Source organism: Coregonus lavaretus, assembly GCF_964263955.1.
Source record: "Coregonus lavaretus genome assembly, chromosome: 16".
Classification (NCBI taxonomy): domain Eukaryota; kingdom Metazoa; phylum Chordata; class Actinopteri; order Salmoniformes; family Salmonidae; genus Coregonus; species Coregonus lavaretus.
This window is the reverse complement of record NC_140003.1, coordinates 29,256,146-29,282,562: the sequence shown is the minus strand read 5'-3', so window position 1 is coordinate 29,282,562 and position 26,417 is coordinate 29,256,146. Positions and strand designations below refer to the sequence as shown.

General features: G+C 41.6%; 3 protein-coding genes across 6 annotated transcripts in view; all 3 read left to right on the top strand.

Moving 5' to 3' along the window:
- The window catches only part of LOC311143907 (mitogen-activated protein kinase kinase kinase kinase 4-like), an 82,065-nt gene extending 76,921 nt beyond the window's left edge, over positions 1-5,144 (top strand). For both annotated transcript variants that reach the window (XM_084179782.1, XM_084179781.1), the window contains exon 31: positions 1,805-5,144. In XM_084179782.1, coding sequence (XP_084035908.1) covers positions 1,805-1,888 — 84 coding nt within the window. In that variant the 3' untranslated portion in view covers positions 1,889-5,144. The remainder of the gene's footprint in view (positions 1-1,804) is intronic.
- A 3,002-nt stretch (positions 5,145-8,146) lies between these two features.
- LOC311144059 (interleukin-1 receptor type 2-like) lies at positions 8,147-12,814 on the top strand. Of its 2 annotated transcripts, XM_084180001.1 has the most exons (10): positions 8,147-8,242; positions 9,781-9,868; positions 9,988-10,255; positions 10,494-10,662; positions 10,806-10,983; positions 11,184-11,276; positions 11,484-11,549; positions 11,655-11,790; positions 11,876-12,021; positions 12,401-12,814. In XM_084180001.1, exons 1-10 carry the CDS (start codon positions 8,225-8,227, stop codon positions 12,562-12,564), a joined length of 1,326 nt encoding a protein of 441 aa, XP_084036127.1. In that variant the 5' UTR covers positions 8,147-8,224; the 3' UTR covers positions 12,565-12,814. The 2 variants fall into 2 exon arrangements, with proteins under 2 accessions (XP_084036127.1, XP_084036126.1); XM_084180000.1 differs by lacking the exon at positions 8,147-8,242 and having other exon boundaries at positions 9,688-9,868; positions 12,401-12,641.
- Positions 12,815-13,597: 783 nt separating this feature from the next.
- Positions 13,598-26,417, top strand: part of LOC311144058 (interleukin-1 receptor type 1) — a 37,309-nt gene continuing 24,489 nt past the window's right edge. Inside the window, exons 1-2 of one of the 2 annotated variants that reach the window (XM_084179998.1) lie at positions 13,598-13,859; positions 21,470-21,619. The gene's annotated coding sequence lies outside the window, so the exon portion shown is untranslated. Of the gene's footprint in view, positions 13,860-21,469; positions 21,620-26,417 lie in introns of those variants that run through there. The other variant, XM_084179999.1, reaches the window with a different exon arrangement.

Here is a 26,417-nt window from a genome sequence, read left to right as displayed (position 1 = left end):
CGTGAAATGCTTACTTACAAGCCCTTAACCATAAATGCAGTTCAAGAAATAGAGTTAAGAAAAGATTTATTAAATAAAGTAAAAAATTAAAAGTAACACAATAAAATAACATAACAATAGATTGGGGGTAGAAGCTGTTAAGGAGCCTTTTGGACCTAGACTTGGCGCTCCTGTACCGCTTGCCGTTTGGTAACAGAGAGAACAGTCTATGACTTGGGTGACTGGAGTCGTTGACAATTTTTTGGGCCTTCCTCTGACACCGCCTAGTATATACACTGCCGGTCAAAAGTTTTAGAACACCTACTCATTCAAGGGTTTTTCTTTTCTTTTTACTATTTGCTACATTGTAGAATAATTTTGAAGACATCAAAACGATAAAATAACAAATATGGAATCATGTAGTACCCAAAAAAGTGTTAAACAAATCAAAATATATTTTATTTCAAATAGCCACCCTTTGCCTTGATGACAGCTTTGCACACTCTTGGCATTCTCTCAACCAGCTTCACCTGGAATGCTTTTCCAACAGTCTTGAAGGAGTTCCCACATATGCTGAGCACTTGTTGGCTGCTTCTCCTTCACTATGCGGTCCGACTCATCCCAAACCATCTCAATTTGCTCATATTTCTTGGCTTAAGCAAGTCTCTTCTTATTATTGGTGTCCTTTAGTAGTGGTTTCTTTGCAGCAATTCGACCATGAAGGCCTGATTCACACAGTCCCCTCTGAACAGTTGATGTTGAGATGTGTCTGTTACTTGAACTCTGTGAAGCATTTATTTGGCCTGCAATTTCTGAGGCTGGTAACTCTAATGAACTTATCCTTTGCAGCAGAGGTAACTCTGGGTCTTTCATTCCTGTGGCGGTCCTCATGAGAGCCAGTTTCATCATAGCGCTTGATGGTTTTTGCGACTGCACTTGAAGAAACTTTCAAAGTTCTTGAAATGTTCCGTATTGACTGACCTTCATGTGTTAAAGTAATGATGGACTGTCGTTTCCCTTTGCTTATTTGAGCTGTTCTTGCCATAATATGGACTTGGTGTTTTACCAAATAGGACTATTTTCAGTATACCACCATTTTTATGTCCTACGCGCTTCAGCACTCGGCGATCCCGTTCTGTGAGCTTGTGTGGCCTGCCACTTCGCGGCTGAGCCGTTGTTGTTCCTAGACGTTTCCACTTCACAATAACAGCACATACAGTTGAACGGGGCAGCTCTAGCAGGGCAGAAATTTGACGAACTGACTTGTTGGAAAGGTGCCGTTTTATGACGGTGCCACGTTGAACGTCACTGAGCTCTTCAGTAAGGCCATTCTACTTTCAATGTTTGTCTATGGAGATTGCGTGGCAGTGTGCTCAATTTTATACACCTGTCAGCAATGGGTGTGGTTGAAATAGCTGAATCCATTCATTTGAAGGGGTGTCCACATACTTTTGTATTATAGTGTATATACTTCTGGGAAGTTGTTAGACAATCCAGAGACCACTGAACTTCTCTCTTGGGTTTGACTTCTTGATGTTTGATATAGCTAGGGCTTTACCATACATTGTTTGGGTTGTATTACTGACTGCTTATACAGGAATTCTCTGCGTGGTTGTCACTATTGTTCCCTTATGATTCATGACAACACACTTGATTTCCTTTTTACAATGGATCAGTGATTTGTAAATGACTCAATCAGAAAAACATGATGGTCGTATGCATCTCTGTGTAAGAAGTTCACCCCTACCTTTATGATGTCTCACCGATGATGTGTCACTGATTAGTTTCGTTATTTATTGACGTGTGTGTGTGTTCCCATCCACAGGTGTTCTTTGCCTCGGTGCGGTCCGGAGGAGCCAGCCAGGTGTACTTTATGACCCTGGGGCGTACCTCTCTGCTCAGCTGGTAGAGAGAGACCATGCCCCCTCTACACTGGAAACCAACCAACCGCGTTTTACCTGACGTTCAGTGATGCCAACGGACAAAAGCCAACCACCTCCGACTTAGCTATGACCTTTGACCCGGAGCATCATGTTATATTGAGGATACACACAACATCCAGATGCCGTCGCCCCAGCCATGAATACCAGATATGAGAATTGTTAAAAATGAAGTTAATTGATTATTTTATTTTTTAAGGGGGGGAACGGTTTGCCCCACTTTGGTGCTCAACTGATTGTGGACACGTCTGTGCGGGGTCGTTGCCCTGAACACGTGTGACCTCTGTGTGTGTCGTTCCTAGTTACTGACTGTGCTATGGGCTTGAAGTCTACTAACTACTCTCTGCATCTTCTGCTCGTATTCCAGGAGCCCCCCTCCAACCCACCCTTTTCCTTAGCGAGGGAGGAGCAGGGGTGGAGCATACAGTGTTAATGCTACAGTAGTGTATGTAAATGTCTTTCTGTTAATTCCAATGATAGCTGACTGCGGGGGGGTGTTGAAGCTGTCAGTCATGGAGGAGGCTGGAATAAAGAAGCTGAGCAAAGGAGCCAATTTGTTCTAGGCTCAGTGCTGGCATGATGACAGCAGGTGGAAGGGGCCAAGGCGTTTTACAGTAAATCTGGTAGTACCTGAGAGGACTCAGCTGGACTGTGTGTTAATAGAGTTAGGACAGCTACAGTATTTTAATGGTGGGGTCAAAGAAAATGATTTTATTCAGATGGACTTCAGACTAGTATTTTTAAAAATTATTATTATGATTCCCTAAAAAAGTGAAACTATGTGGAGTTAATATTTATTTTACCTTATTTTCAAAAATCACATTTGCACAGTCTCCAGTTTGCTTGCTTTTATTCCAACCCACAACACATTGAAATGCTTTAGGAGTTAGAGAGAGTGGGTGGGTTAGATAAAGGAAACAGTATCTATGTATAATAAAAGTTAATTTAATTCCATCCATAGTTTTTCAGTGGTCATGGTAGTGGATCCCTCAGTGATCCGGCTTGGACCATCAGAGGGTCCAGGATGGAGGACATGGTCCTGATGTGAATAGACAGATATAATAAAAGAGAGTGGAGGAGAAGGGTGAGGTGATAGGACAGTGTGTGTGTGTGTGTGTGTGTGTGTGTGTGTGTGTGTGTGTGTGTGTGTGTGTGTGTGTGTGTGTGTGTGTGTGTGTGTGTGTGTGTGTGTGTGTGTGTGTGTGTGTGTGTGTGTGTGTGTGTGTGTGTGTGTGTGTGTGTGTGTGTGTGTGTGTGTGTGTGTGTGTGTGTGTGTGTGTGTGTGTGTGTGTGTGTGGTTGTAAAGGGGCCAATAGGCGAGAGAGGAGGGGTGTTGATGAAAGTTTTTGTAGCAGGAAGGTTACACATGGTCAGCAAAACTCAATGGACTGTGGTGAAAAAACAGTGGTGTTTTGATATTTCAGCTTTTTGTTTTTCATTTTTATATTTTCATGAATGCAATGCACTAAGTGTCAAGAATGTAGAAAGAAATATACTGTGTGGTGGTCAAAGGCATGAGACTTTTATTTTTGTTCCTTGTCACAAGTGATTGATTTCGATGTTCAATTTCAAAGTAACACAAGTGAATACTAAACGATGGAGCCTCTATTAAAGATGTTGATTTTCCTTTCACAAACTCAATGTTTTAAAGTGCATCAGAGCTGGAGAGAGAGAGCAGGTCTGAGTTGAGACGTTGCTAGGCTATAGTAGTTTTTTGTGGGGCCAGTATGCTCACAGTAGCCTAATCAACCTTATTCACCAACAGGGCTTAGTCCTCAGTGTAACTGTAAACAACATGACCAAGCTCAGCTAAGTCGTCTTGAGCGCGGTACGTTTGTCCATCTTGTGCAATGTCAGCTTATCAATCAATGGAAGGCAATACAATACAAAACAACTTGTTTCAAATCAGAGGAGAGCAGTCTGGTCACCAGGAGCCAGAGCACAGGTGATCTCTGACCGCTGTGATTCTACTGCTCTCGTCTGAAGGTGTTCAAGACGGAAACCCACTTTGGGCAGAATAATTTTTTCACTGTTAAAGAGTATAGTCTGTACAGATATGTGAAGAAGACGATTCAATAAACTGCAATATCCCCTGCCACGGCTCTCCTACAACAGTGTATCTGATCTTCCTTGACCATAGTGACAAACAACAACAACAACATCAACAACAGGCTATTATCTTGAGGAGGATTGTGTTTTAATGGTGATGATGGATCAAAGCTATTTCACCCAAGGGGACAGACTCTGTACCCTGACTGTGTGTCTGACCACAGTGGGTCAATTAATCTCTGAGTTGGGTCTTTCTCCTACTAACAGTCATGTCATTCTGTGTGTAGAGCTGTGGGAAAGGCACTGCAAATTACATGTCACAGAATTGTTTCAGGAGCCAACTTTTCTTGTATATGGAAAAAGAAAACAGTTTGAAAAGCGAACCCCAATGATGTATGTGTGTGTTTAATAGCCTCCCAGTGCTGACCCACTATGTCTTTCTGGTTGCATCAAGGCCTTCATGAGTGGCATAAATTACTTTATTAAGATTATGGTTATTGATATTCTTATTAATGGAAAAAATTACAATTTCTTTGCAATCTGAAAAGCAGTCGCTTGCTGATTTAACGTTTTAAAAAAGTGCCAAGATGGCAACATTTAAACGTGTCAAAAAAAATACAAAACCACTTTGTTGATCTCACTTGAAGCATTGTGTATTCTTAAGTTTTAAACTTGGTTAAGAAGCTTAATAATGGTTTCTGTTGTTTCTGTAAGTTTATGTACTCTGCAGTGGTTGAATATTATAATGCTCACATTAGGTCGGGAAAATGGCTATGTTTACAGAGGCAATGTTTTGTTACACTAATGTGCATCATGTAATTTATGTTTCTTTCTGAAAAACATCTGCTTAGCTTTCTTCTTCTTTTTGTACTGAATGTTATTTTTGTCAATAATCCTAAATGATGCCATTTTTTTCTCTCTCAAATAACCAACTCACAACACAATAAAGAATACTCATGCAATGTTTAATTTTCCAGATGTTCCCATAACATTAATCCAGCGTTGTGGGGACATTAGTGATGTACGGTCCGTTTCCTGCAGGCTTGGATGTCAGTCAGGCTTGGGTGTTTTTCTCCAGTGTTTCTGCCATGCTACTCTAATTTATGTCCTCTCTATGTATGACAGGAAGTCCTGTATTTTCCTGAAGGTTTTTTTTCTTTGAATAAACTAAAGTAATTTAAAGATTTTCTGTAGTATTTTCTATACATCCTTTTCCCTGTCTGCCTGTTGGTCCCCCCTTTTGCTGATATAACAGCCTCCACTCTTCTGGGAAGGCTTTACACTAGATGTTGGAACATTGCTGCGGGGACTTGCATCCATTCAGCCACAAGAGCATTAGTGAGGTCAGGCACTGATGAAGAGCGATTGGGCCTGGCTCGCAGTCTCCGTTACAATTCATCCCAAAGGTGTTTGATGGGGTTGAGGTCCGGGCCAGTCAAGTTCTTCCACACCGATCTCAACAAACCATTTCTGTATGGACCTCGCTTTCTGCATGGGGGCATTGTCATGCTGAAACAGGAAAGGGGCTTCCCCAAACTGTTGCCATAAAGTTGGAAGCACAGAATCGTCTAGAATGTAATTGTATGCTGTAGCGTTGATTTCCCTTCACTGGAACTAAGGGGCCTAGCTCGAAACATGAAAAACAGCCCCAGAACATTATTCCTCGTTCACCAAACTTTACAGTTAGCACTATGCATTCGGGCCGGTAGCATCCTCCTGGCATCCGCCAAACTCAGATTTGTCCGTCGGACTGCCAGATGGTGAAGCGTGAATCATCCCTCCAGAGAACACATTTCCACTGCTCCAGAGTCCAATGGCGGCGAGCTTAACACCACTCCAGCCAACGCTTGGCATTGCGCATGGTGATCTTAGGCTTGTGTGTGGCTGCTCTGCCATGGAAACCCATTTCATGAAGCTCCCGACAAACAGTTATTGTGCTTCCAGAGGCAGTTTGGAACTCGGTAGTGAGTGTTGCAACCGAGGACAGACCATTTTTGCACGCTACTCGCTTCAGCACTCTTCTGTGCGCTTGTGTGGCCTACCACTGCGGCTGAGCCATTGTTGCTCCTAGATGTTTCCACTTCACAATAACAGCACTTACAGTTGACCGGGGCAGCTTTAGCAGAGCAGAAATTTTACGAACTGACTTGTTGGAAAGGTGGCATCCTATGACGGTGGCACATTGAATGTCACTGAGCTCTTCAGTAAGGCCATTCTACTGCCAATGTTTGTCTTTGGAGATTGCATGGCTGTGTCCTCGATTTTATACAACTGTCAGCAACGGGTGTGGCTGATATAGCCAAATCCACTAATTTGATGGGGTGTCCAAATACTTTTGTATAATTAGTGTAAGTCCACATAAATCAATGGCCTGGAATTTATATTATTATTGCCTTGTTCACCTAAAGAAATTCAATGTGTTTACTAATCTGTCCATAACTCCACTTCTGCAATGAAGTGGGTGGAATATACCAGACCAGCAGTTATAGATTTGGTGACTAGGGATGGTAGAGCCAGTGTCATGAAGGTCTGTGTCTGTTCTCTAATATACAATATCTATGTTATAAATATTGCGTAATGGTGTGTCTCTTGCGTTTATATGAGGTTTGTTTGAGGCGAGTGTGTAGGTGGTACACATTAATCTGGGTTGGTGTGTGGGTGTGAAAGCTCAGATGAAAAAGAGAAGTCACGATAATGTCATGTTTCTGAAAAGATTTCAAACTGTTACTTAACTTATGTAAGGTAGCTTGGTCTGTTTCAGAAGAAACATTACGTCTGGAGACGCATCATCATCCTCTTTCTTTTTCCCTCACGAATAGGAATAAATAGACTTGATCTATGATGTCACGGTTTATGGAATATCAGCCCCTGCTCTTCAATAGGATTCAGTATTTATGTTAGCCGAGTCGCATTGAAACCAAGCTAGTTGGAGAGTTCCCAAAACATGCAATAACGCTTAGTCAATGGCCGCTACAAGTCACTGAACCCTACTGCCATCCTAGAGATGATGCATCACTCATCATTTGTTAACCAATATGTGTCGGAGCAAATGAGTGTGCCTGACTACCATACACTTAGTTGGCACTTAGCCGTCCACTCATCAGCATTGTGGGGATGGATATTATCTTACAACATGGTGACTAATATGAGTCTAATCTGGGGTAATAGCATGCTTATTATTACAGAATTGAGACAGGCAGTGAGTCAGACCCCTAACTAACTATGTGTGCTGTCACTCACCTGCTAAGTATCCTGGGGAATTTGATGGGCGTATGACACCCAACACCAAAAAAACACAGTTTAGTAATCTGGTGGACATGTACATGGCTGCACACGTATGCATGCACACAGACACACACGTACCACCCCACAGCTATGGGAGTTAAGTTACATTTAAAGTAATCCACACAGACAGACACACACAAACACTGCTTTTTACATCCCCTTTCTCTTGAATGTCATTGAATCTTTGCAGTGTGTTAGGGAACTGGATTGCTCAATCTGCTGTTTATTTCCTCAGTGTGACAGCATAACATGCCTGTGTTCTCATAAAGAAAATAAATAAATTGGTCATTTAGCAGACGCTCTTATCCAGAGCGACTTACAGGAGCAATTAGGGTTAAGTGCCTTGCTCAAGGGCACATCGACAGATTTTTCACCTAGTCGGCTCGGGATTAGAACCAGCGACCTTTCGGTTACTGGTACAACGCTCTTAACCACTAAGCTACCTGCCGCCCAAGAAAACATGTTTAAACAGCAGATGTCAAAGGGAAGAGGAAAATAACAGATGTAAACAGTTATACGCGATGTCTGTCTACTTCTACAACTACAAAGCAGTTAATTAAACTGAGGTTAACCAATACTGGGTTAAGTTGGGAAAATATATACATACGAGTACATTTGTACAGTACAAGCCAAACATACCTTATTGTCTTTGTGTATGTTTGTACTTTTAGTATGTAAAAAATAAATCAGGTGTATTGTGTGTGTGTGGGTGTTTTGTTTTGGAAGTGGTGAGATGTCTTCATCATAAGCTGAGCTGTCCATTTTATTGGGAAACGTCAGAAATTTCTATGCCGGGGGGGAAACCTTTAGAATTCGAGGTTCCCCCAAACGGCTAGTCTGACTGACAGTCACATGTATAAGAAGGACCATGTCACACTCAGAGGTCCACTCTGTCACTGTGTCTTCTTAACTCTGGTGGTGCGGATATACTGGAACCGAGCCACTGTCACTACCTCATCACTGTCACCACCATGGTCACCTGGGAAAACGTGAGTACTCATTAATTTCAGTAGTGGAAACGGTGTACAATACATAGAGCGAGTTGGGGTTAGTGCTTTAGAATAAGGAACACTTTATGAACTTTAGAATAAGGAACACTTTAGGAACTTTAGAATAAGGAACACTTTAGGAACTTTAGAATAAGGAACACTTTAGGAACTTTAGAATAAGGAACACTTTAGGAACTTTAGAATAAGGAACACTTTAGGAACTTTAGAATAAGGAACACTTTAGGAACTTTAGAATAAGGAACACTTTAGGAACTTTAGAATAAGGAACACTTTAGGAACTTTAGAATAAGGAACACTTTAGGAACTTTAGAATAAGGATCACCTTAGGAACTTTAGAATAAGGAACACTTTATGAACTTTAGAATAAGGAATAGTAGGTAGATACTCAGCATTATTTAATTGTCTTTTGTCAATGCTATACATCAATACTATATTGATTTCAACTTTTAGTTTGTTCTGCTGTTGTTTTTATCAGTGTGGTCAGATATTTGCTGTTAAGACTTTTCTCACTATATTCAATATTTTACATGACAATATACACTGAGTGTACAAAACATTATATAGACTGACCAGGTGAATCCAGGTGAAAGCAAGGATCCCTTATTGATGTCACCTCTTAAATCCACTTCAATAAGTGTAGAGGAAGGGGAGGAGACAGGTTAAATAATGATTTCTAAGCCTGGAGACATGTATTGTGTATGTGTGCCATTCAGAGGGTGAATGGGCAAGACAAAAGATGTACGTTTCTTTGAACGGGTTATGTAGGTGCCAGGCGCACCAGTTTGAGTGCGTCAAGAACTGCAACATTGCCGGGTTTTTCACGCTCAACAGTTTCCCGTGTATATCAAGAATGGTCCACCACCCAAAGGACATCCAGCCATATTTACACAACTGTGAGAAGCATTGGAGTCAACATGGGCCAGCATCCCTGTTGAACGCTTTCAACACCTTTTAGAGTCCATGCCCCGATGAATTGAGGCTGTTCTAAAGGCAAAAGGGGGTGCAACTGGATATGAAGGTGTTCCTAATGTTTTGTACACCGTGTATTTCTATTTGGCATGGCGGCTTCACATTAGACCATGTCTACCTAGGGGCAGCTCTAGAATAAAGGTATATTACTGATATTATTAGTCTCTCCATGAGAAGCAGTGAGCAGGTACTCTTCTATTAGATCAGCTGACTTCAGAATTACATAAAATCACATTCCTGCTGAACATGGATTTGCTATTATATAATTTAGTGAACTGAAACTTTGACATCACACTTTTTTATAACTTCCGGCAGTATAGATAGATACCGAGTTTTACCCTCTGAGTTCCATTTCATCAGAATTACCCCTTTGTCAGCGACTTCTGTCTGTGTGGGTGTGTCAAAAAGATAATGATGTCACGTTACTTTTTTAAGGCAAGTTAAAAGTCCCCTGATCTCACAGACATACACACTCCAACATTACAAATTAGCATGTGATTATAACAACACTCTGCATGCAAGGTCTACACGTGTTATTATTCCTCCAGTATGCCATGGTTATCCTCAGTCTGCTCTCGGCGTTGTTCATCGCTCACTCTGCCTGTGGACGACGGCTACCTCCGCTACCTATGATAGGTAAGTGTCTGTCTCTCTTTCTGTCTCGTACATTTGCATCTATAAATGCATGTGACTCATCTATGACTTATTCCTAAGAATGTATAAATTAATTGATTGTAACTGATGTGTTTCCCCAGATGGCTGTTTCAGGGTGTCTCCAGAGCCGGAGGTGTTCCGTGTGCAGGGTGAAGCGGTGGTCCTGAGCTGCTTTGGTTTTGACAGGGTCCTCCAGATACGATTCCCCAAGGCTAAGGCGGGTTACACCTATGTCGTCGCCAAGGGAAATGGGAAGGAGGGCATTGACCCTGAGGAGGGGGAAGAGGGGCGGGTCCTGCAGCGTGAGCGACAGCTGTGGCTCCTCCCAGCTCGAACTTCTGACTCCGGAGAGTACTCCTGCATCTACAGGTGGATAAATAATCACAGCCATTTGCATAAGGCTTTCCCTTTAGTTACTTACTTTTACTTTAGTTATTGTACAGTATGTAAATATATCTACCTGTCGTATATTGATGTCTGTCAGTTTAACACTTTATTTCAATTTTGACATGGACAATGTCATGGAATATCTAACATATCCTAGGCCAGGTTATATCCTGTATTATCAGTGCTCAATATGTATTGCTTTTTCTCCTGTCATTTTCAGAAATGACACATTATGTGTAACTGGAAGCATCACTCTACAAGTTTATGAGACCAAGCAAACTGATATTGAGAAGTTGTCTTATCCCATCTCTACACGCGTGGGAAACAATGTGTCAATCAGCTGTCCTCATTTTGAGTTCAACAGGACTGACGAAATAGAGTGGTATAAGGTGTGTGCAAACAATAGACTACCTTCATTGAAGTCTTCCTTTATGGTCTGTTTTGTAGTTTGTGCGTGCGTGCGTGTAGCTATGAACCATCTACCTAAAGCATGTCTGGAGTTTTCTTTATTCAACTGTTTCCATTCACACAGGATTCCAGCCTGACAGTGCTTCCTCTTGGCAGTGGGCGCTACCACAGACAGAGACCAGACTTGATCCATATCTCAGACGTGAGGCCAGCAGACCAGGGCTTCTACACCTGTCAGCTTAGAGTCCACGTCAACAACCTCCAGTACACAGTCAGCAGGACCATGAATCTCTATGTAAAAGGTGGAATACCACAGCACTACAACAATTTTATGAGAACCCACAGACTGAATCCTCTGAATACTTCTCCATAGTTGTCCCATCATTTGCTCAATATTTGCAACCCACCCTTTTGACAGTTGATGTGCTCTTGACTTATGTGCGGCTGTATTGGTCTACTATGTGTTGTAATGGTGGTGTGTTCTGTGGACCTCTCTCTCCAGTGCTTGACCCAGTTCCCTACACCCAGACCACCAGTCCCATCTTTGACCCAGACACAACCCCAACCCCTAACCCTGGTCTCGGCACTGTGGAATGTGAGTGAATCTATCGTTATGCGGCTCAGAAAACAAATGTCAATAACAGGACTTTCCAGTCTATTTTTGACCAATTCACCTCTTCAAAAGCATAAATTGCTTACTTAGTGTGAATCACTTTATGTTGTTGATAGTGTACTTATGCTTAGCCTAGTTTAGTAGTCTTGGTCCTGGCTTTGTCTAATGCCTGTTTCTTTCCTTTTTTAGACCCAGCAGTTGAGTCCCCCAAGATTGTGTCCCCTGTCAATGGAACAATCTTTGAAAGTCCATTGGGTGGGTGAATCCCATATGCATGCTCTGTTTAACTTGAAAACCTATGTTTTGATTTTGGCTTACCTCAGTGTTCTAACTGTACCACCTCTATCTAACCACATCCAGGCTCTATTTTGGAGATATCCTGCCAGGTTTTCACAGGAAGCCAATCAGCAGACGCCACAGTGGTCACATGGTTGGTGGACGGCCAGTCATTGGATTCGTCCAACCTTGGTGGGCGGGCTCTGATGAGTCAGAGGAGGTGATACATATTGCAAGTGTCTCTTTAATTGTGTACACATATAATGTGCAAGCAAGCTCATTGAAGATTCTTGCTTTGTTACCAGGGTAACCACAGTGGCTGGGGGTTGTTATGTTGAGGTGAAGCTGTACATCGTTGAGCTGTGTGAGGAGGACACAAGGGCGGAGCTGAAGTGTGTCACTCAAAACCAAGGAGGAAGACATGAGGTCATTGCACAGTTCAGAGTCGAAGGTAGGCCCAATCTCAACTAACATATGATACATGCACTAGACTGTTGGTTGGCTGAAAGCCCTGGTATATCAAACAATATACCACGGGTATGACACAAAATTACTTGTTTACTGTTCTAATTATGTTGGTAACCAGTTTATAATAGCAATAAGGCACCTCAGGGGTTTGTGGTATATGGACAATATACCACGCACGGCTAATGGCTGTATCCAGGAACTCTGCGTTGCGTCGTGCATAAGAACAGCCCTTAGCCATGGTATATTGGCCATATACCACACTTCCTCAGGCCTTATTGCTTAAATGTACCATTGATTATGTGATTGAAACTCAAAGCATGCCATGAAATGTGTGTGTTTCACTCGCTCTCTCCCTCTCTCAGACCCCAGGTCCACATGGCTGATGGTGGGTGTAGCAGTGTCTGTTTGTTTCCTGACGGTGGTTTCCATCTTCCTTTACCTCCTCCTAAAACCCAGAGGAAAGGGTGACTACTTCCTGGCTCGACAGAACAGCACGTTTAGCTCCACTTTCAGCTCCACATTGTGAGTTGCAAACGTAAACATCTCCCAAGTGATCTCGCTGGTACATTGTGACTGAAATGTTCTACTTTTCTGTAGTTTTGTTGACATGTTTAGCATTACAATGACCCTACAGACCACATAACATAGCTTGACCCATGTTCACTCCCACTCATGGACTGGATAAGCACTCTCATACACAGTGTATACAAAAGTTGACTTAAAACAGAATGTATACAATGGAACATGTATTATTGTTATTAAATCATTTTTTAAATTAATCTCAAAATATTGTATTTTTATATGAACATGATCCTTATTCTGATTAAGAATAAGGATCTGATGTGACAATGACAGAAGGTTCTGGTAGGCTACTGTATAAGAGCATTCACTCCTGTTCATCAGTGACCCGTGAACCACAACAGCAATAGTCACACAGGGATTCCAAATTAATAAGAAGTATCACAAAATTATATTTTAGGCCTACATATGACCATAATTATATTTGTATCATTATTTTTGGTGGAATGAAATGAGACCCCTTCCACCGTGTCATGGTGTACCTTTGCTAAGATACCACTAGATGGTGATACATTACAAGGTGATTAGACTCAACACAATACATTTTCTGTGTGAAGTAAATCACAAAGGATTCTGACCTGAGTCATGCTGTGGTTAACAGTTTGAGGTAATATTATACAGCAAGTAAGAATGGAATGAGATTTACCCTGCTTTCTGTCTATTGTTCTCTCTCTATCTCTCCTTTTCTTCTCTCTTGCTCTCCCTCCTTTTCTCTCTCTCTCTTGCTCTCCCTCCTTTTCTCTCTCTCTCTATCTCTCCCTCCTTTTCTCTCTCTCTCTATCTCTCCCTCCTTTTCTCTCTCTATCTATCTCTCCCTCCTTTTCTCTCTCTATCTATGTGCCTGTTGGTTTATAATAGCAATATAACAAATAACATACAGATAGGCGTGTCTCCCCTTTTTGGTGGAATCATTCCAGATTACAAGTCCCTCCTTGCAGTGTTGCTCAACACTGCATTCTTTGCTTTTGAGCAGAAAGGTTTCTTAAGATCCAGAAGAAATTGCAACACATTCTGCCCAGAAATACTCCCAGACTACAGAAGAGCTTCTGGTTGGGAAAATAGTGTTTTGGGGCATGTCTGATGCTTTTTAAATGTATCTTCTTCAATATAGCCTTTAGGTTAAAATTGAAGATGGTGTTTTTACAGTCGTTTACTAGACAAAGTACACTGTTTAATAGAACATGAACGTGACATGGACTTCAAGCTGTTTGGACAAGGCGTGGAACCAGAACTAAACTTCAGGTATACAAACTTTTCTGCTCTTTATCAGACGGCTAGGGAGGGATACTTTGGCACAGATCAGTCAATATGTCACTTTCTCTTTTCTGGTGGTGTGTCCATGCATAGTGTGTCCATGCATAGTGTTTTCAATGTATTTGTGTAGTATCTTATCTATGGTTGGTTGAAATTGTTTGTGTTGGTTTCATAACATTTAGGTTGGACTATTTCTCTTGAGGACAGCAAAACTATGTATAAACAAACCAAAACGCCAGAAGAGAATAAGAGAAAATTGGTAGTTGTATTTCCCCCTGCCCAAGTACTTACCACAGTGTGTGTGTGTGTGTGTGTGTGTGTGTGTGTGTGTGTGTGTGTGTGTGTGTGTGTCAGTGTGTGTCAGTGTGCATGGGTGCGTTTATGCATGTGTGTGGTCTGTGTGCACATGTGTGTGTGTTTGAGCGAGAGTCTGTGTGCACCTGTGAGTTTGTGACTGCACGGTAGGCCTTGAGGTTCCAAGAAGTGCATCTGTTGCTGTGAGCCTATGTGAGAGGTAGAAGACACTTCCTGGCTCCAGGACAGAAGATTGGAAGGGCCCCTTAAAGGGTAGGGGTGTCATATATCTTCTGACTCACACCTGTACCTCTGTGTGGCTAGGACTGGGGATTCTCTAATCCAATGGGGGAAATCCAGCTGAGGTTGTTTCACACCTCAAGAAAACAACCCGTAGCATCGTCTTGTCAACCTGAGGCACCTTCCTTAAAATCACACTTCAGCCACCCTGAAACCACACTCAGAGTGTGAAACGAAGTGGAGAGGAGCACCTTGGGTTTATCATCTCTAATCAAATCAAAATCTATTGATCCCGTACACAGTTTACCAGATGTTATAGCGGGTGCAGCGAAATGCTTGTGTTACTAGCTCCTAACAGTGCAGTAAAATGTCAAACAAGTACACAAATAACCCAAAACTAAAAACGAGAAATCAAGAAATGTCAGAACGAATGCAAATAACTAAGAAGCCAAAGAAGGTCAATGTATTCATGTAGTATAGTAAGTGTTACTGCAAACTCAATAATCAATAGGCCATGTCAAAATATACATAGGTGATATTTGGGTGTCTGTGAATCGGGAGACACGGAGACCCAAACAATCTTAAGGAGAAGATGACGCAGACAGACATGGCAGCTCTGCTTCTAGCTCCTAAGCAACTTCGCAGTATTTTGTTTTTTTGTGTGTTATTTCTTACATTATTAGCCCAGACATGTTTTTGTGTTATTACATACAGCCGGAAATAATTACAAGCATTTTGCTACACTCGCAATAACATCTCCTAAATATGTGTATGTGACCAATAACATTTTATTTGATTTTGAATCAAGGCAACAACATTACACTGAGTGTAAAAAAAAACATTAAGGACACCTGCTCTTTCCATGACATAGACTGACCAGGTGAATCCAGGTGAAAGCTATGATCCCTTATTGATGTCAATTGTTAAATCCACTTCAATCAGTGTATATGAAGGGGAGGAGACATGTTAAAGAAGGATTTTTAAGCCTTGAGACAATTGAGACATGGATTGTGTATGTGTGCCATTCAGAGGGTAAATGGGCAAGACAAAATATTGAAGTGCCTTTGAACGGGGTATGGTAGTAGGTGCCAGGCGCACCGGTTTGTGTCAAGAACTGCAACGCTGCTGGGTTTTTCACACTCAACAGTTTCCCATGTGTGTCAAGAATGGTTCACCATCCAAAGGACATCCAGCCAACTTGACACAACTGTGGGAAGCATGAGCCAGCATCCCTGTGGAATTGTCACAGTTTCGGCCGAGGCTGCTCCTCCTCCTTGTTCGGGCAGGTTTCGGCGGTCGTCGTCCCCGGAGTATTAGCTATCACCGTTTGATGTTTTCGATGTCTGTTTGGTTTTGTCTGATTGTGTACACCTGTTTCCTGTTTGGTTAATTATGTCTCCTATAAGTTTCTCGTTTGGTTAGTCTTGTGTTGTGTGTTATTGTCTGCCTGTCGATAGGAGCTGCGTGTTTTTGCTCTGTTTGTTTTGTTTGGTGTTTTTACGCATGGTTTGCGTAATCGCTCGCCTCTGTTTGTTTTCAAGGCCGTGTATTGTATTTTGCACTTTTGACTAGTAAAGTCTGTTGGACGAAGCCTCTGTGTCCTGCGCCTGACTCCTCCACCACATCCACATCAGTTAATTGACAGGAATGCTTTCGACACCTTGTAGTCCATGCCCCGACGTATTAAGGCTGTTCTGAGGGCAAAAGGGGGGAGGTGTATAATGTTGTTGCCTTGATTCTCTGTGTCTCCAGATTCACCTGTGTATATTTTGACATGGCTTATTGATTAACGAGACACACTATTTATCTTATTATTAGTATTATTTTGTGCTATAATTTGCCATTTACCTTGAAACATATTATCATTGTAAGTTTTATACATTGTTGCATCTCAATGGGCCACTAGGCTATACGGTAAATAGGAGCTATGTGCAATGGTCAGGTCTCTCTGAGTAAGACGTCAGCTTGATGTCGACATTTCAGTCACCTGTTCTCATCCTGTACAATGGATTAAAGTGAGCTAAAATAAATCAATCTCTGTTTTTTTGTTGTTGAGTGCTCCAAGTCGTTTCTATCTCGAATTAGTCCTTTTGGAGGTTTTTGTTGGTAAGCCATTCTCATGAGTTTTGTCATTGTTGATGAGCACCCCTCCTTTCCTTTGTTTGCTGAAGCACGAAGGCCCACCTGAACTGTTACTGCAAACTGTTGGTACACTGGGGCTTATTATGAAGCATTAAGCTAACCATTAGGTAGGACTAACAGCAGGTTTCAAGTTAGTTTTGATATACAGTACCTTGCAAAAGTATTCAGACCCTTTGGATTTCTTAACATTTTATTTAGTTACAAAGTGGGATAAAAGTTTATATAATGGTCATTTTTGTCAACAATCTACCAAAAATACTCTGTCAAAGTGGAAGAAAAATTCTAATATTTTAAAAAGATTAATACAATTTTAATAACTAAAATATAGTCGTTGCATAAGTATTCAGCTCCCTGAGTCAATACATATTAGAAACACATTTGGCATCGATTTCAGCTGTGATTCTCCTTGGGGAAGTCTATAAGATTTTTGCACACCTGGATTGGGCAATATTTGCCCATTATTCTTAAAAAAATTATTCAAGCTCTGTCAAGATGTTGGGGATAAAGGCTAGACAGCAATTTTCAAGTCTTGCCATAGATTTTCAAGCAGATTTAAGTCAAAACTATAACTTGGCCACTGATGAACATTCACTGTCTTTTTGGCAAGCAACTCCACTGTAGATTTGGCCTTGTGTTGTAGGTTATTGTCCTGCTGAAAGGTGAATTCCTCTCCCAGTCTCTGGTGTAAAGCAGACCGAAGCAGGTTTTTCTCTAGGATTTTGTTGTGCTTAGCTCCATCCCATTTCTTTTCATCCTGAAAAACTCTCCAGTATTTGCCGATGACAAGCATACCCATACCATGATGCAGCCACCACCATGCTTGAAAATAAGGAGGCAGTATATCAATTATGTGTTATGTTCAATTTGCACCAAACATAAGGCTTTGAATTTAGGCCAAAAAGGGTATTCATTTGCTGTGTTTTTTTGCAGTATTACTTTAGTGCCTTGTTGCATACAAGATGCATGTTTTGGAATATTACTCTGTATATTTGTATTCTTCTTTTCACTCTGTCATTTAGGTCATTATTGTGGAGTCACTACAATCCTCAGTATTCTCCCATCACAGCCATTGAACTCTGTAGCTGTTTTAAAATCACCAATGGCCTCATGGTAACATCCCTGAGCAGTTTCCTTCGTGTCCTGCAGCTCAGTTCAGAAGGACGACTGTATCTGTGATGTGTCTGGGCGATTTAATTCATACAGTGTCTTCAGAAAGTATTAATACCCCTTGACTTATTCCACATTTTGTTGTATTACAGCCTGAATTACAAATGGATTAAATATATATTTTTCTCTCACCCATCTACACACAATACACCATAATGACAAAGTGAATACATGTTTTTAGAAATGTATGCACATTTATTTGAAATGAAATACAGAAATATCTCATTTACAAACAAGGCCCTGCATGGTCAATCCGATGTCTGTAGCGGCCGTACAGCATTTACTGCGAAACGGCCTCTGCAGAAGTCAGGACATTCATACTTCTTGCGCTTCATGTAGCAAAGCAGATCTGTTGTGAAGGAAGTTGTCAAGGAAGTGAGTGTTTATACAGGACCTCCCGCCGCCACCTACCGTCAACCAATCATGTTAATGCGGAGCTACACGGAGCTATACGGAGCCCTGCACATTGTTACAAGATTTGGGAGGTGCACGATAATGTGGTATGGAGCTGGATTTGGCCTCTGCATGCCTCCGGAGGCTTCGCAATTGCGTCACACTCTCCATAAGGAGCCTCCGACCACATTTACGGATCAAGCATAAATTGGCTTTAAGTATTCACACTCCTGAGTCAATACATGTTAGAATCACCTTTGGCAGCAATTACAGCTGTGAGTCTTTCTGGGTAAGTCTCTAAGAGCTTTACATACCTGGATTGTACAATATTTGCACATTATTCTTTTTTTAATTCTTCAAGCTCTGTCAAGTTGGTTGTTGATCATTGCTAGACAGCCATTTTCAAGTCTTTTTTAGCTGATTTTTTATGGAATATCTACATAGGCGTACAGAGGCCCATTATCAGCAACCATCAGTTCCAATGGCACGTTGTGTTTGCTAATCCAAGTTTATCATTTTAAAAGGCTAATTTATCATTAGAAACCCCTTTTGCAATTATGTTAGCACAGCTGAAAACTGTTGTGCTGATTAAAGAAGCAATAAAACGGGCATTCTTGAGACTAGTTGAGTATCTGGAGCATTAGCAATTGTGGGTTCGATTACAGGCTCAAAATGGCCAGAAACCTTCTTCTGAAACTCGTCAGTCTATTCTTGTTCTGAGAAATGAAGGCTCCAGGAGGCTGACATTCTAGGCAGAGTTGCAAAGAAAAAGCCATATCTCAGACTGGCCAATAAAAAGAAAAGATTAAGATGGGCAGTCTGAGATAGGGCTTTTTCTTTGCAACTCTGCCTAAAAGGTCAGCATCCCGGAGTCTCCTCTTCACTGTTGACGTTGAGACTGGTGTTTTGCGGATACTATTTAATGAAGCTGCCAGTTGAGGACCTGTGAGGTGCCTGTTTCTCAAACTAGACACTCTAATGTACAGTATTTGTCCTCTTGCTCAGTTGTGCACCGAGGCCTCCCACTCCTCTTTCTATTCTGGTTAGAGCCAGTTTGCGCTGTTCTGTGGAGGGAGTAGTGCACAGCATTGTACGAGATCTTCCGTTTCTTGGCAATTTCTAAGTGACCCCAAACTTTTGAACGGTAGTGTATATATACACTACGTCAAAAGTTTGGACACACCTACTCATTCAAGGGTTTTTCTTTATTTTTAGTATTTTTTACATTGTAGAATAATAGTGAAGGCATCAAAACAATGAAATAACACTTATGGAATCATGAAGTAACCAAAAAAGCCACCCTTTGCCTTGATGACAGCTTCGCACACTCTTGGCATTCTCTCAACCAGCTTCACCTGGAATGCTTTTCCAACAGTCTTGATTGAGTTCCCACATATGCTGAGCACTTGTTGGCTGCTTTTCCTTTACTCTGCCGTCTGACTCATCCCAAACCATCTCAATTGGGTTGAGGTTGGGGGATTGTGGAGGCCAGGTCATCTGATGCAGCACTCCATCACTCTCCTTCTTGGTAAAATAGCCCTTACACAGCCTGGAGGTGTGTTGGGTCATTGTCCTGTTGAAAAACAAATGATAGTCCCACTAACCCCAAACCAGATGGGATGGCGTATCGCTGCAGAATGCTGTGGTAGCCATGCTGGTCAAGTGTGCCTTGAATTCTAAATAAATCACAGACAGTGTCACCAACAAAGCACCCCCACACCATAACACCTCCTCCTCCATGCTTTATGGTGGGAACTACACAATGCGGAGATCGTCCGTTCACCCACACCACGTCTCACAAAGACACAGTGGTTGGAACCAAAAATCTCACATTTGGACTCCAGACCAAAGGACACATTTCCACCAGTCTAATGTCCATTGCTCATAGTTCTTGGCCCAAGCAGGTCTCTTCTTATTATTGGTGTCCTTTAGTAGTTGTTTCTTTGCAGCAATTCGACCATGAAGGCCTGATTCACACAGTCCCCTCTGAACAGTTGATGTTGAGATGTGTCTGTTACTTGAACTCTGTGAAGCATTTATTTGGGCTGCAATTTCTGAGGCTTGTAACTCTAATTAACTTATCCTCTGCAGCAGAGGTAACTCTGGGTCTTCCATTCCTGTGGCAGTCCTCATGAGAGCCAGTTTCATCATAGCGCTTGATTGTTTTTGCGACTGCACTTGAAGAAACGTTCAAAGTTCTTGAAATGTTCCGTATTGACTGACCTTCATGTCTTAAAGTAATGATGGACTGTCATTTCTCTTTGCTTATTTGAGCTGTTCTTGACATAATATGGACTTGGTCTTTTACCAAATAGGGCTATCTTCTGTATACCCCCCTACCTTGTCACAACACAACTGATTGGCTAAAACGCATTAAGAAGGAAAGAAATTCCACAAATTAACTTTTAAGTGAAATGCATTCCAGGTGACTACCTCATGAAGCTGGTTGAGATAATGCCAAGCGTGTGCAAAGCTGTCATCAAGGCAAAGGGTGGGTATTTGAAGAATCTCAAATATAAAATATATTTTGATTTGTTTAACACTTTTTTGGTTACTACATGATTCCATATGTGTTATTTCATAGTTTTGATGTCTTCACTATTATTCTACAATGTAAGAAATTGTAAAAATAGTTGGAGTGTCCAAACTTTTGACTGGTAGTGTATATACATACCCTTTAAAAATATATTTTTTCCTTTATTACTTTCTAACCCTACCACCCCTCCCCTAATTGGAGTAAACTAGTGAACAACAACGCTAAGGCTCTACTTCCAGCTTATACATAATATATTCATTTTATGGACACAGTCAATTTTACAATAGTTCTATTTTGTTTGTTTTTACTCCTGAACTTCCTCTACCCTCAACCTCTCCGATCATTTTCATGTCCATATGGTTTGCTTGTAACTTATTATGTGATTTGTTGAGCCAAATTTGACTCCTGAACTAATTTAGGCTTGCCTAAATAAAGGGACTGAATACTTACGCAATGACTATATTTTAGTTATGAATTTTGTATCTTAAAAAATATATATCTTCCACTTTGACATTATAGAGTAATTTGTATAGATTCTTGACAAAAAATGACAATTAAATCCATTTTAGTCCCACTTTGTAACACAATAAAATGTGAAGAAATCCACAAGGCACTAAGAGTAAAACGTTATGGATTTTAGAATGGTCCAGCAGCTATGTGATAAGGCTCACCTGGCTACCAAGTAGCAACTCCACCGTTGGGCTCCTTGTGGTCACGCAACTGCACTGGCTCTTTAACTAGTCCCCAGCATGCAGCTCTGCCTAGAGGCCCTCTAATGGTTCAGAATGAATTTGTGTGGATAATGCTTGTAGTCCCTGTGATGCAGCTACTGTGATATCATTGGTTGAGCTTCATCCCAGGACCTCCTGCTGAGGTCAAGCCAGGCTTCCTCTCTAGGCTGGACTCCTAAAGAGAACACAGGCTTCCTTTCGCTCTTTTGCAACCGCTCCTGTGTGGATCCCTGCAGTGCGGATAGGTGAGGACATTCCCTCTGTTTTTGTGACTGAAGCATCATATGTAAAAAAGAATGCTACTAAAGAATCCTGCATAGGTTAACCAGTGATAGGTACAGAATATAACTTTAACCATTTGTTTCTTGCAAGATTAATAATCTTTGAGATTTCAGGATTTTTAGGAACTCCCTCATGGTGTTGTAACTCTTACCACAAATGGCACACTTCCTGTTGTCATTGTTTTGCTTGGAGAGCATTGTTTTGAAGCCTTGGATACCCTCCACAAATGAATTCCTCAATCAGGCATTTGTGCTATGTGTGCAAGAAAGATTAGCCTTATCTATCTTACCATGTGCTTTGCTATAGTGCTAAGAATGTGTTAGTGGTTCCTAGTTTGTACTTTGTATGTTCACGCATGCAGAGTTGTGGCCTTGTGTGATGACTGATGAGCAACCGGCTTAAACTGTCAACCCCAGGAGTGGAATTTCTGGTATTGTCTAGTGGTGTGTGTGGTTGACATAGGAGTAGAGTATTGACTAGGATTCAATCAGTTAGTTGACTTTTTTGTAATGTGTTGATGTTCTTCTTGATGTTGTTTTGTGAGTTGCGTTTTCTTGTTTTGTAGTCTGCTTGCTTTCCCCCCAGACCAAATCTGCTCTTTGTTTTAGTCAATCACATCTCTAACATCATTTATCAGATTCATTGTGAGATTCACATTTAACATTTAAGTCATTTAGCAGACGCACTTATCCAGAGCGACTTACAGGAGCAATTAGGGTTAAGTGCCTTGCTCAAGGGCACATCGACAGATTTTTCACCTAGTCGGCTCGGGGATTAGAACCAGCGAACTTTCGGTTACTGGCACAATGCTCTTAACCACTAAGCTACCTGCCTCGTCTCACGAGAGAGCTTTCCCGCCATCCATTTCAATAGGCAGACATCGTTACTGTAGTAAGTGAACTGAAGACGTTAAGTGGCCATTTCTTTGGGATATAAAGGCCATTGGGAGTGATTACCAAGCTTCCGACAGTCTGTCACATTGAGTTGCCTTCCATCATCTCAATATCTGGATATTCCCACAGGACCCTTCTGTCTCTCTGATCCAATCATGATAATGGTTGATACATAAAGATGAATAAAAAAATAAAAAAGTGTTTTCCCCCAGATACGTTGAAACAACACAGTTAGGTACAGTAAATATACTGTAGGTGAGAGTGCTTGTTGTCAATTATCCCCACCTTGTAGCAGGGCGTGTGCCCTATGTGAACAAGCCAATGCGTGTCGCGGCTGTAGATTCTTTGCAGGTATGTTCTGGTCACTGTATAATTTTTCTCGATTAGCTTTCAGACACAGTAGAATGACACCCTTTTAGATTAGCCCATTCATGTCATACTTGCTCACATTGCTGAGCAAACATTTAATCTGCAAACTGCTTTATCTTTTAACTCTGATATTAGGTTATCTATAATGACTTACAGGCAGCTGAGACATTGACCTACGGTGACAGTTTCAAATCACAGCTAGTACAATATTGTCATACACTACAGTACTCATAAAAACTCTTCATGCAACACACAATCCTTCACATATGCAGTAGTTGTCTTTTGAAACCCAGTTTTGGTCAACGTTTTAAGAGTAGATCATGAGGGTGTTGTTTACAGGTGTTGTGCAGATGTTGTGTATAGGTTGTTTATATGTTGTTTATAGGTTGTGTACACATGTTGTGTAGAGGTTGTGTACACATGTAGTGTAGAGGTTGTGTAAACATTTGGGTAGAAGTTGTGTACAGATGTTGTGTAGTTTTTGTGTATGCGTGTTGTGTAGAGGTTGTGTAGAGGTTATGTACACTTGTTGTGTAGAGGTTGGGTACTCTGGCAGATGCAAGAGGGTTCATGCTCCCTTTTTTCTTGTCATTTCTCGTAACTTCGGCCCTGAAAACTGACGGTAAAAGTCCAACTGGCTATGTTGTGTCTGTTATGACAAACAGCACCACTCACTGTGTACCCAGAGTAAACTAAACTAAACAGCCCTGCTCTGGCCGTTTGACGTTATGTAATCACACATTTCACAAATGTGTTCAGTTAAGGGCTCTTGCACCACCACAGCAGGTACTTTTTACCACGTGAGCATGTTCTGTTCTACACCTGGGACTTGTTCAGTAGGATATATACATTTTTTAAATGGCCAGTTATTACCTGACCTTGCCCAAAAAGAACACAAATGTTTGTTTTATTATGCAAAACATTATGTTACGCTGTGCCCTACTGAACACGACACTGGGTGTGTTTTTGGACGGGTTGGAAATGGCCATGAAAGTTGATGCCCTATTTTACCCTAGAGTGAATCTTAAAGTACAGGAAATGTGAAAGTGCCAGAGTCTATTACTGGATATGTCTGAATCCATAGTGGAACCAACCCCCTTCAGTCAAATAAAGAAGCAAAACAAGACAGAACTTGTTCAGACAAGGTTTCTGACGGTTAGTGAGTCACAACCCTTGGCCCCTGTATCCTGCATGTCCCTCCTACGCCTAGTCCTATCCTCTCTCTTCCCACACTCCACTCTGTCTGTGCCTGTCCCAGCCAGCACTGTCATTACCCCCTCCTCCCTCCTCCTCCTCCTCCTCCTCCCACTCCAGGATATTTTTATTTCCCATTATTTGATATTTATACATTTTTCTTTCCATTCCCCTGTTTTCTGCAAAACCAAGACTGCTAAGTGGTTCTACTTCAACATGTTTTCAGTTGTATTTCCTCTCTCTAAACTAGGTGTACTGGAATACTGGAACTCCTATTGTTTCTTTGATACTAAACTAATCTAACCTGATAATGTTTATCAAACCTATTTATTTCTGTTTGTTGGCACAATTCATTTTAATTCTCAGTCTGTGTACACCTTTTGCTATTTCTTTCTTTCTTATCAGTTAGCTGTAATATCTATATCAGTGTGTTTTCCTGTGGATGTGCTGAGAGGTAGATAGGGCAGAGAAAGCATTTCCTGTATTGCACCACCAATCATGGTGGTCGACACCACGCCGATAAGATTCTGGCGCCTACTACCACTCTTGTTTCCATATCCTGTAGTGCAGAGGTAGGCAACTAGATTCAGCCGTGGGCAGGTTTTTGTTGGAGCGGATGGTCGGGGGGCCGGAACATAATAATAATAATTTGTACACTGCAAATTGACCCAAACTAAGCCCATAAAGAGATTGTATTTGAAAAGAACAATAATTTCATACCTTGATTACATTGAGACACTGTCACTGTCACATCTCCTCCCGTTGCTCCCCTCCGGCGCTCTGATTCGCCGGTCTACTGAGCCACCGGTCTGAGTGCACCACCCCGGCAACACAGGAATGGAAACCCAACGCACCCTAATCACCTCCAGCGCACCTGCACCTCATCTCATCACCACCACTATATAGCCCTGAACTGTTCAGTCATTGTTGTGTGTAATTCTTAGCGTTGTGTTGTTTACTCGCGCCTTGTTATTCTCTTTCTCATTGTTAAGTAAACCTTTACCTTGTTGCGTCCTGCCTCTTCATATCCTCAGTACTCGTCACAGTCACATCCCACTGGGCATAGGCGTCAGTTCAACATCTAGTTTTGATTTACATTTGTTTGAGTTGCCAACTTACTGAGATGGTGCCGGAGAAGATGGCTGCCGTTTTACAGCCCTCTAACCAATTGTACTATTATGTGTGTTTTTTCACGTTATTTGTAATTTATTCTGTAAATAATGTTTCTGCCATCGTCTCTTATAACCAAAAAGAGCTTCTGGATATCAGGACAGCGATTACTCACCTCGTATTGGACTAATATTTTTTCTTCAACGAGTCGAATGCGAAGGATATCCTACAGACACCTGACAAGTCCCAAATCCCTGTCATTCGCAGGAGAAAGAGACGGAGATATCGTGGACGTAGGTCAGGGTGCCTTGTAAGGATCCGACGGCGAGCGAGTAAACTGCCTCTTCCATCAATCCTATTAGCCAATGTTCAATCATTTGAAAATAAATTAGATGACCTACGATTACGGTTATCCTATCAACGGGACATAAAAAACTGTAATATCTTATGTTTCACCGAGTCGTGGCTGAACGACGACATGGACAACATACAGCTGACGGGATATACGCTACACCGGCAGGATAGAACGGCTGACTCCGGTAAGACAAGGGGTGGCGGTCTGTGTATATTTGTAAACAACAGCTGGTGCACAAAATCAAATACTAAGGAAGTCTCAAGGTTTTGCTCGCCTGAGGTAGAGTATCTTATGATAAGCTGTAGACCACACTATTTACCAAGACAGTTTTCATCTATATTTTTCATAGCTGTATTTTTACCACCACAAACCAATGCTGGCATTAAAATTGCACTCAATGAGCTGTATAAGGCCATAAGTAAACAGGAAAACGCTCATCCAGAGGCAGCGCTCCTAGTGGCCGAGGACTTTAATGCAGGGAAACTCAAATCCGTTCTACCTAATTTCTACCAGCATGTTAAATGTGGAACCAGAGGAAAAAAATAACTCTAGACCACCTTTACTCCACACACAGAGACGCATACAAAGCTCTCCCTCGCCCTCCATTTGGCAAATCTGACCATAACTCTATCGTCCTGATTCCTGCTTATAAGAAAAAACTAAAGCAGGAAGCACCAGTGACTCGGCTAATAAAAAAGTGGTCAGATGACGCAGATGCTAAGCTACAGGACTGTTTTGCTAGCACAGACTGGAACATGTTCCGGGATTCTTCAGATAGCATTGAGGAGTACACCACATCAGTCACTGGCTTCATCAATAAGTACATCGATGACGTCGTCC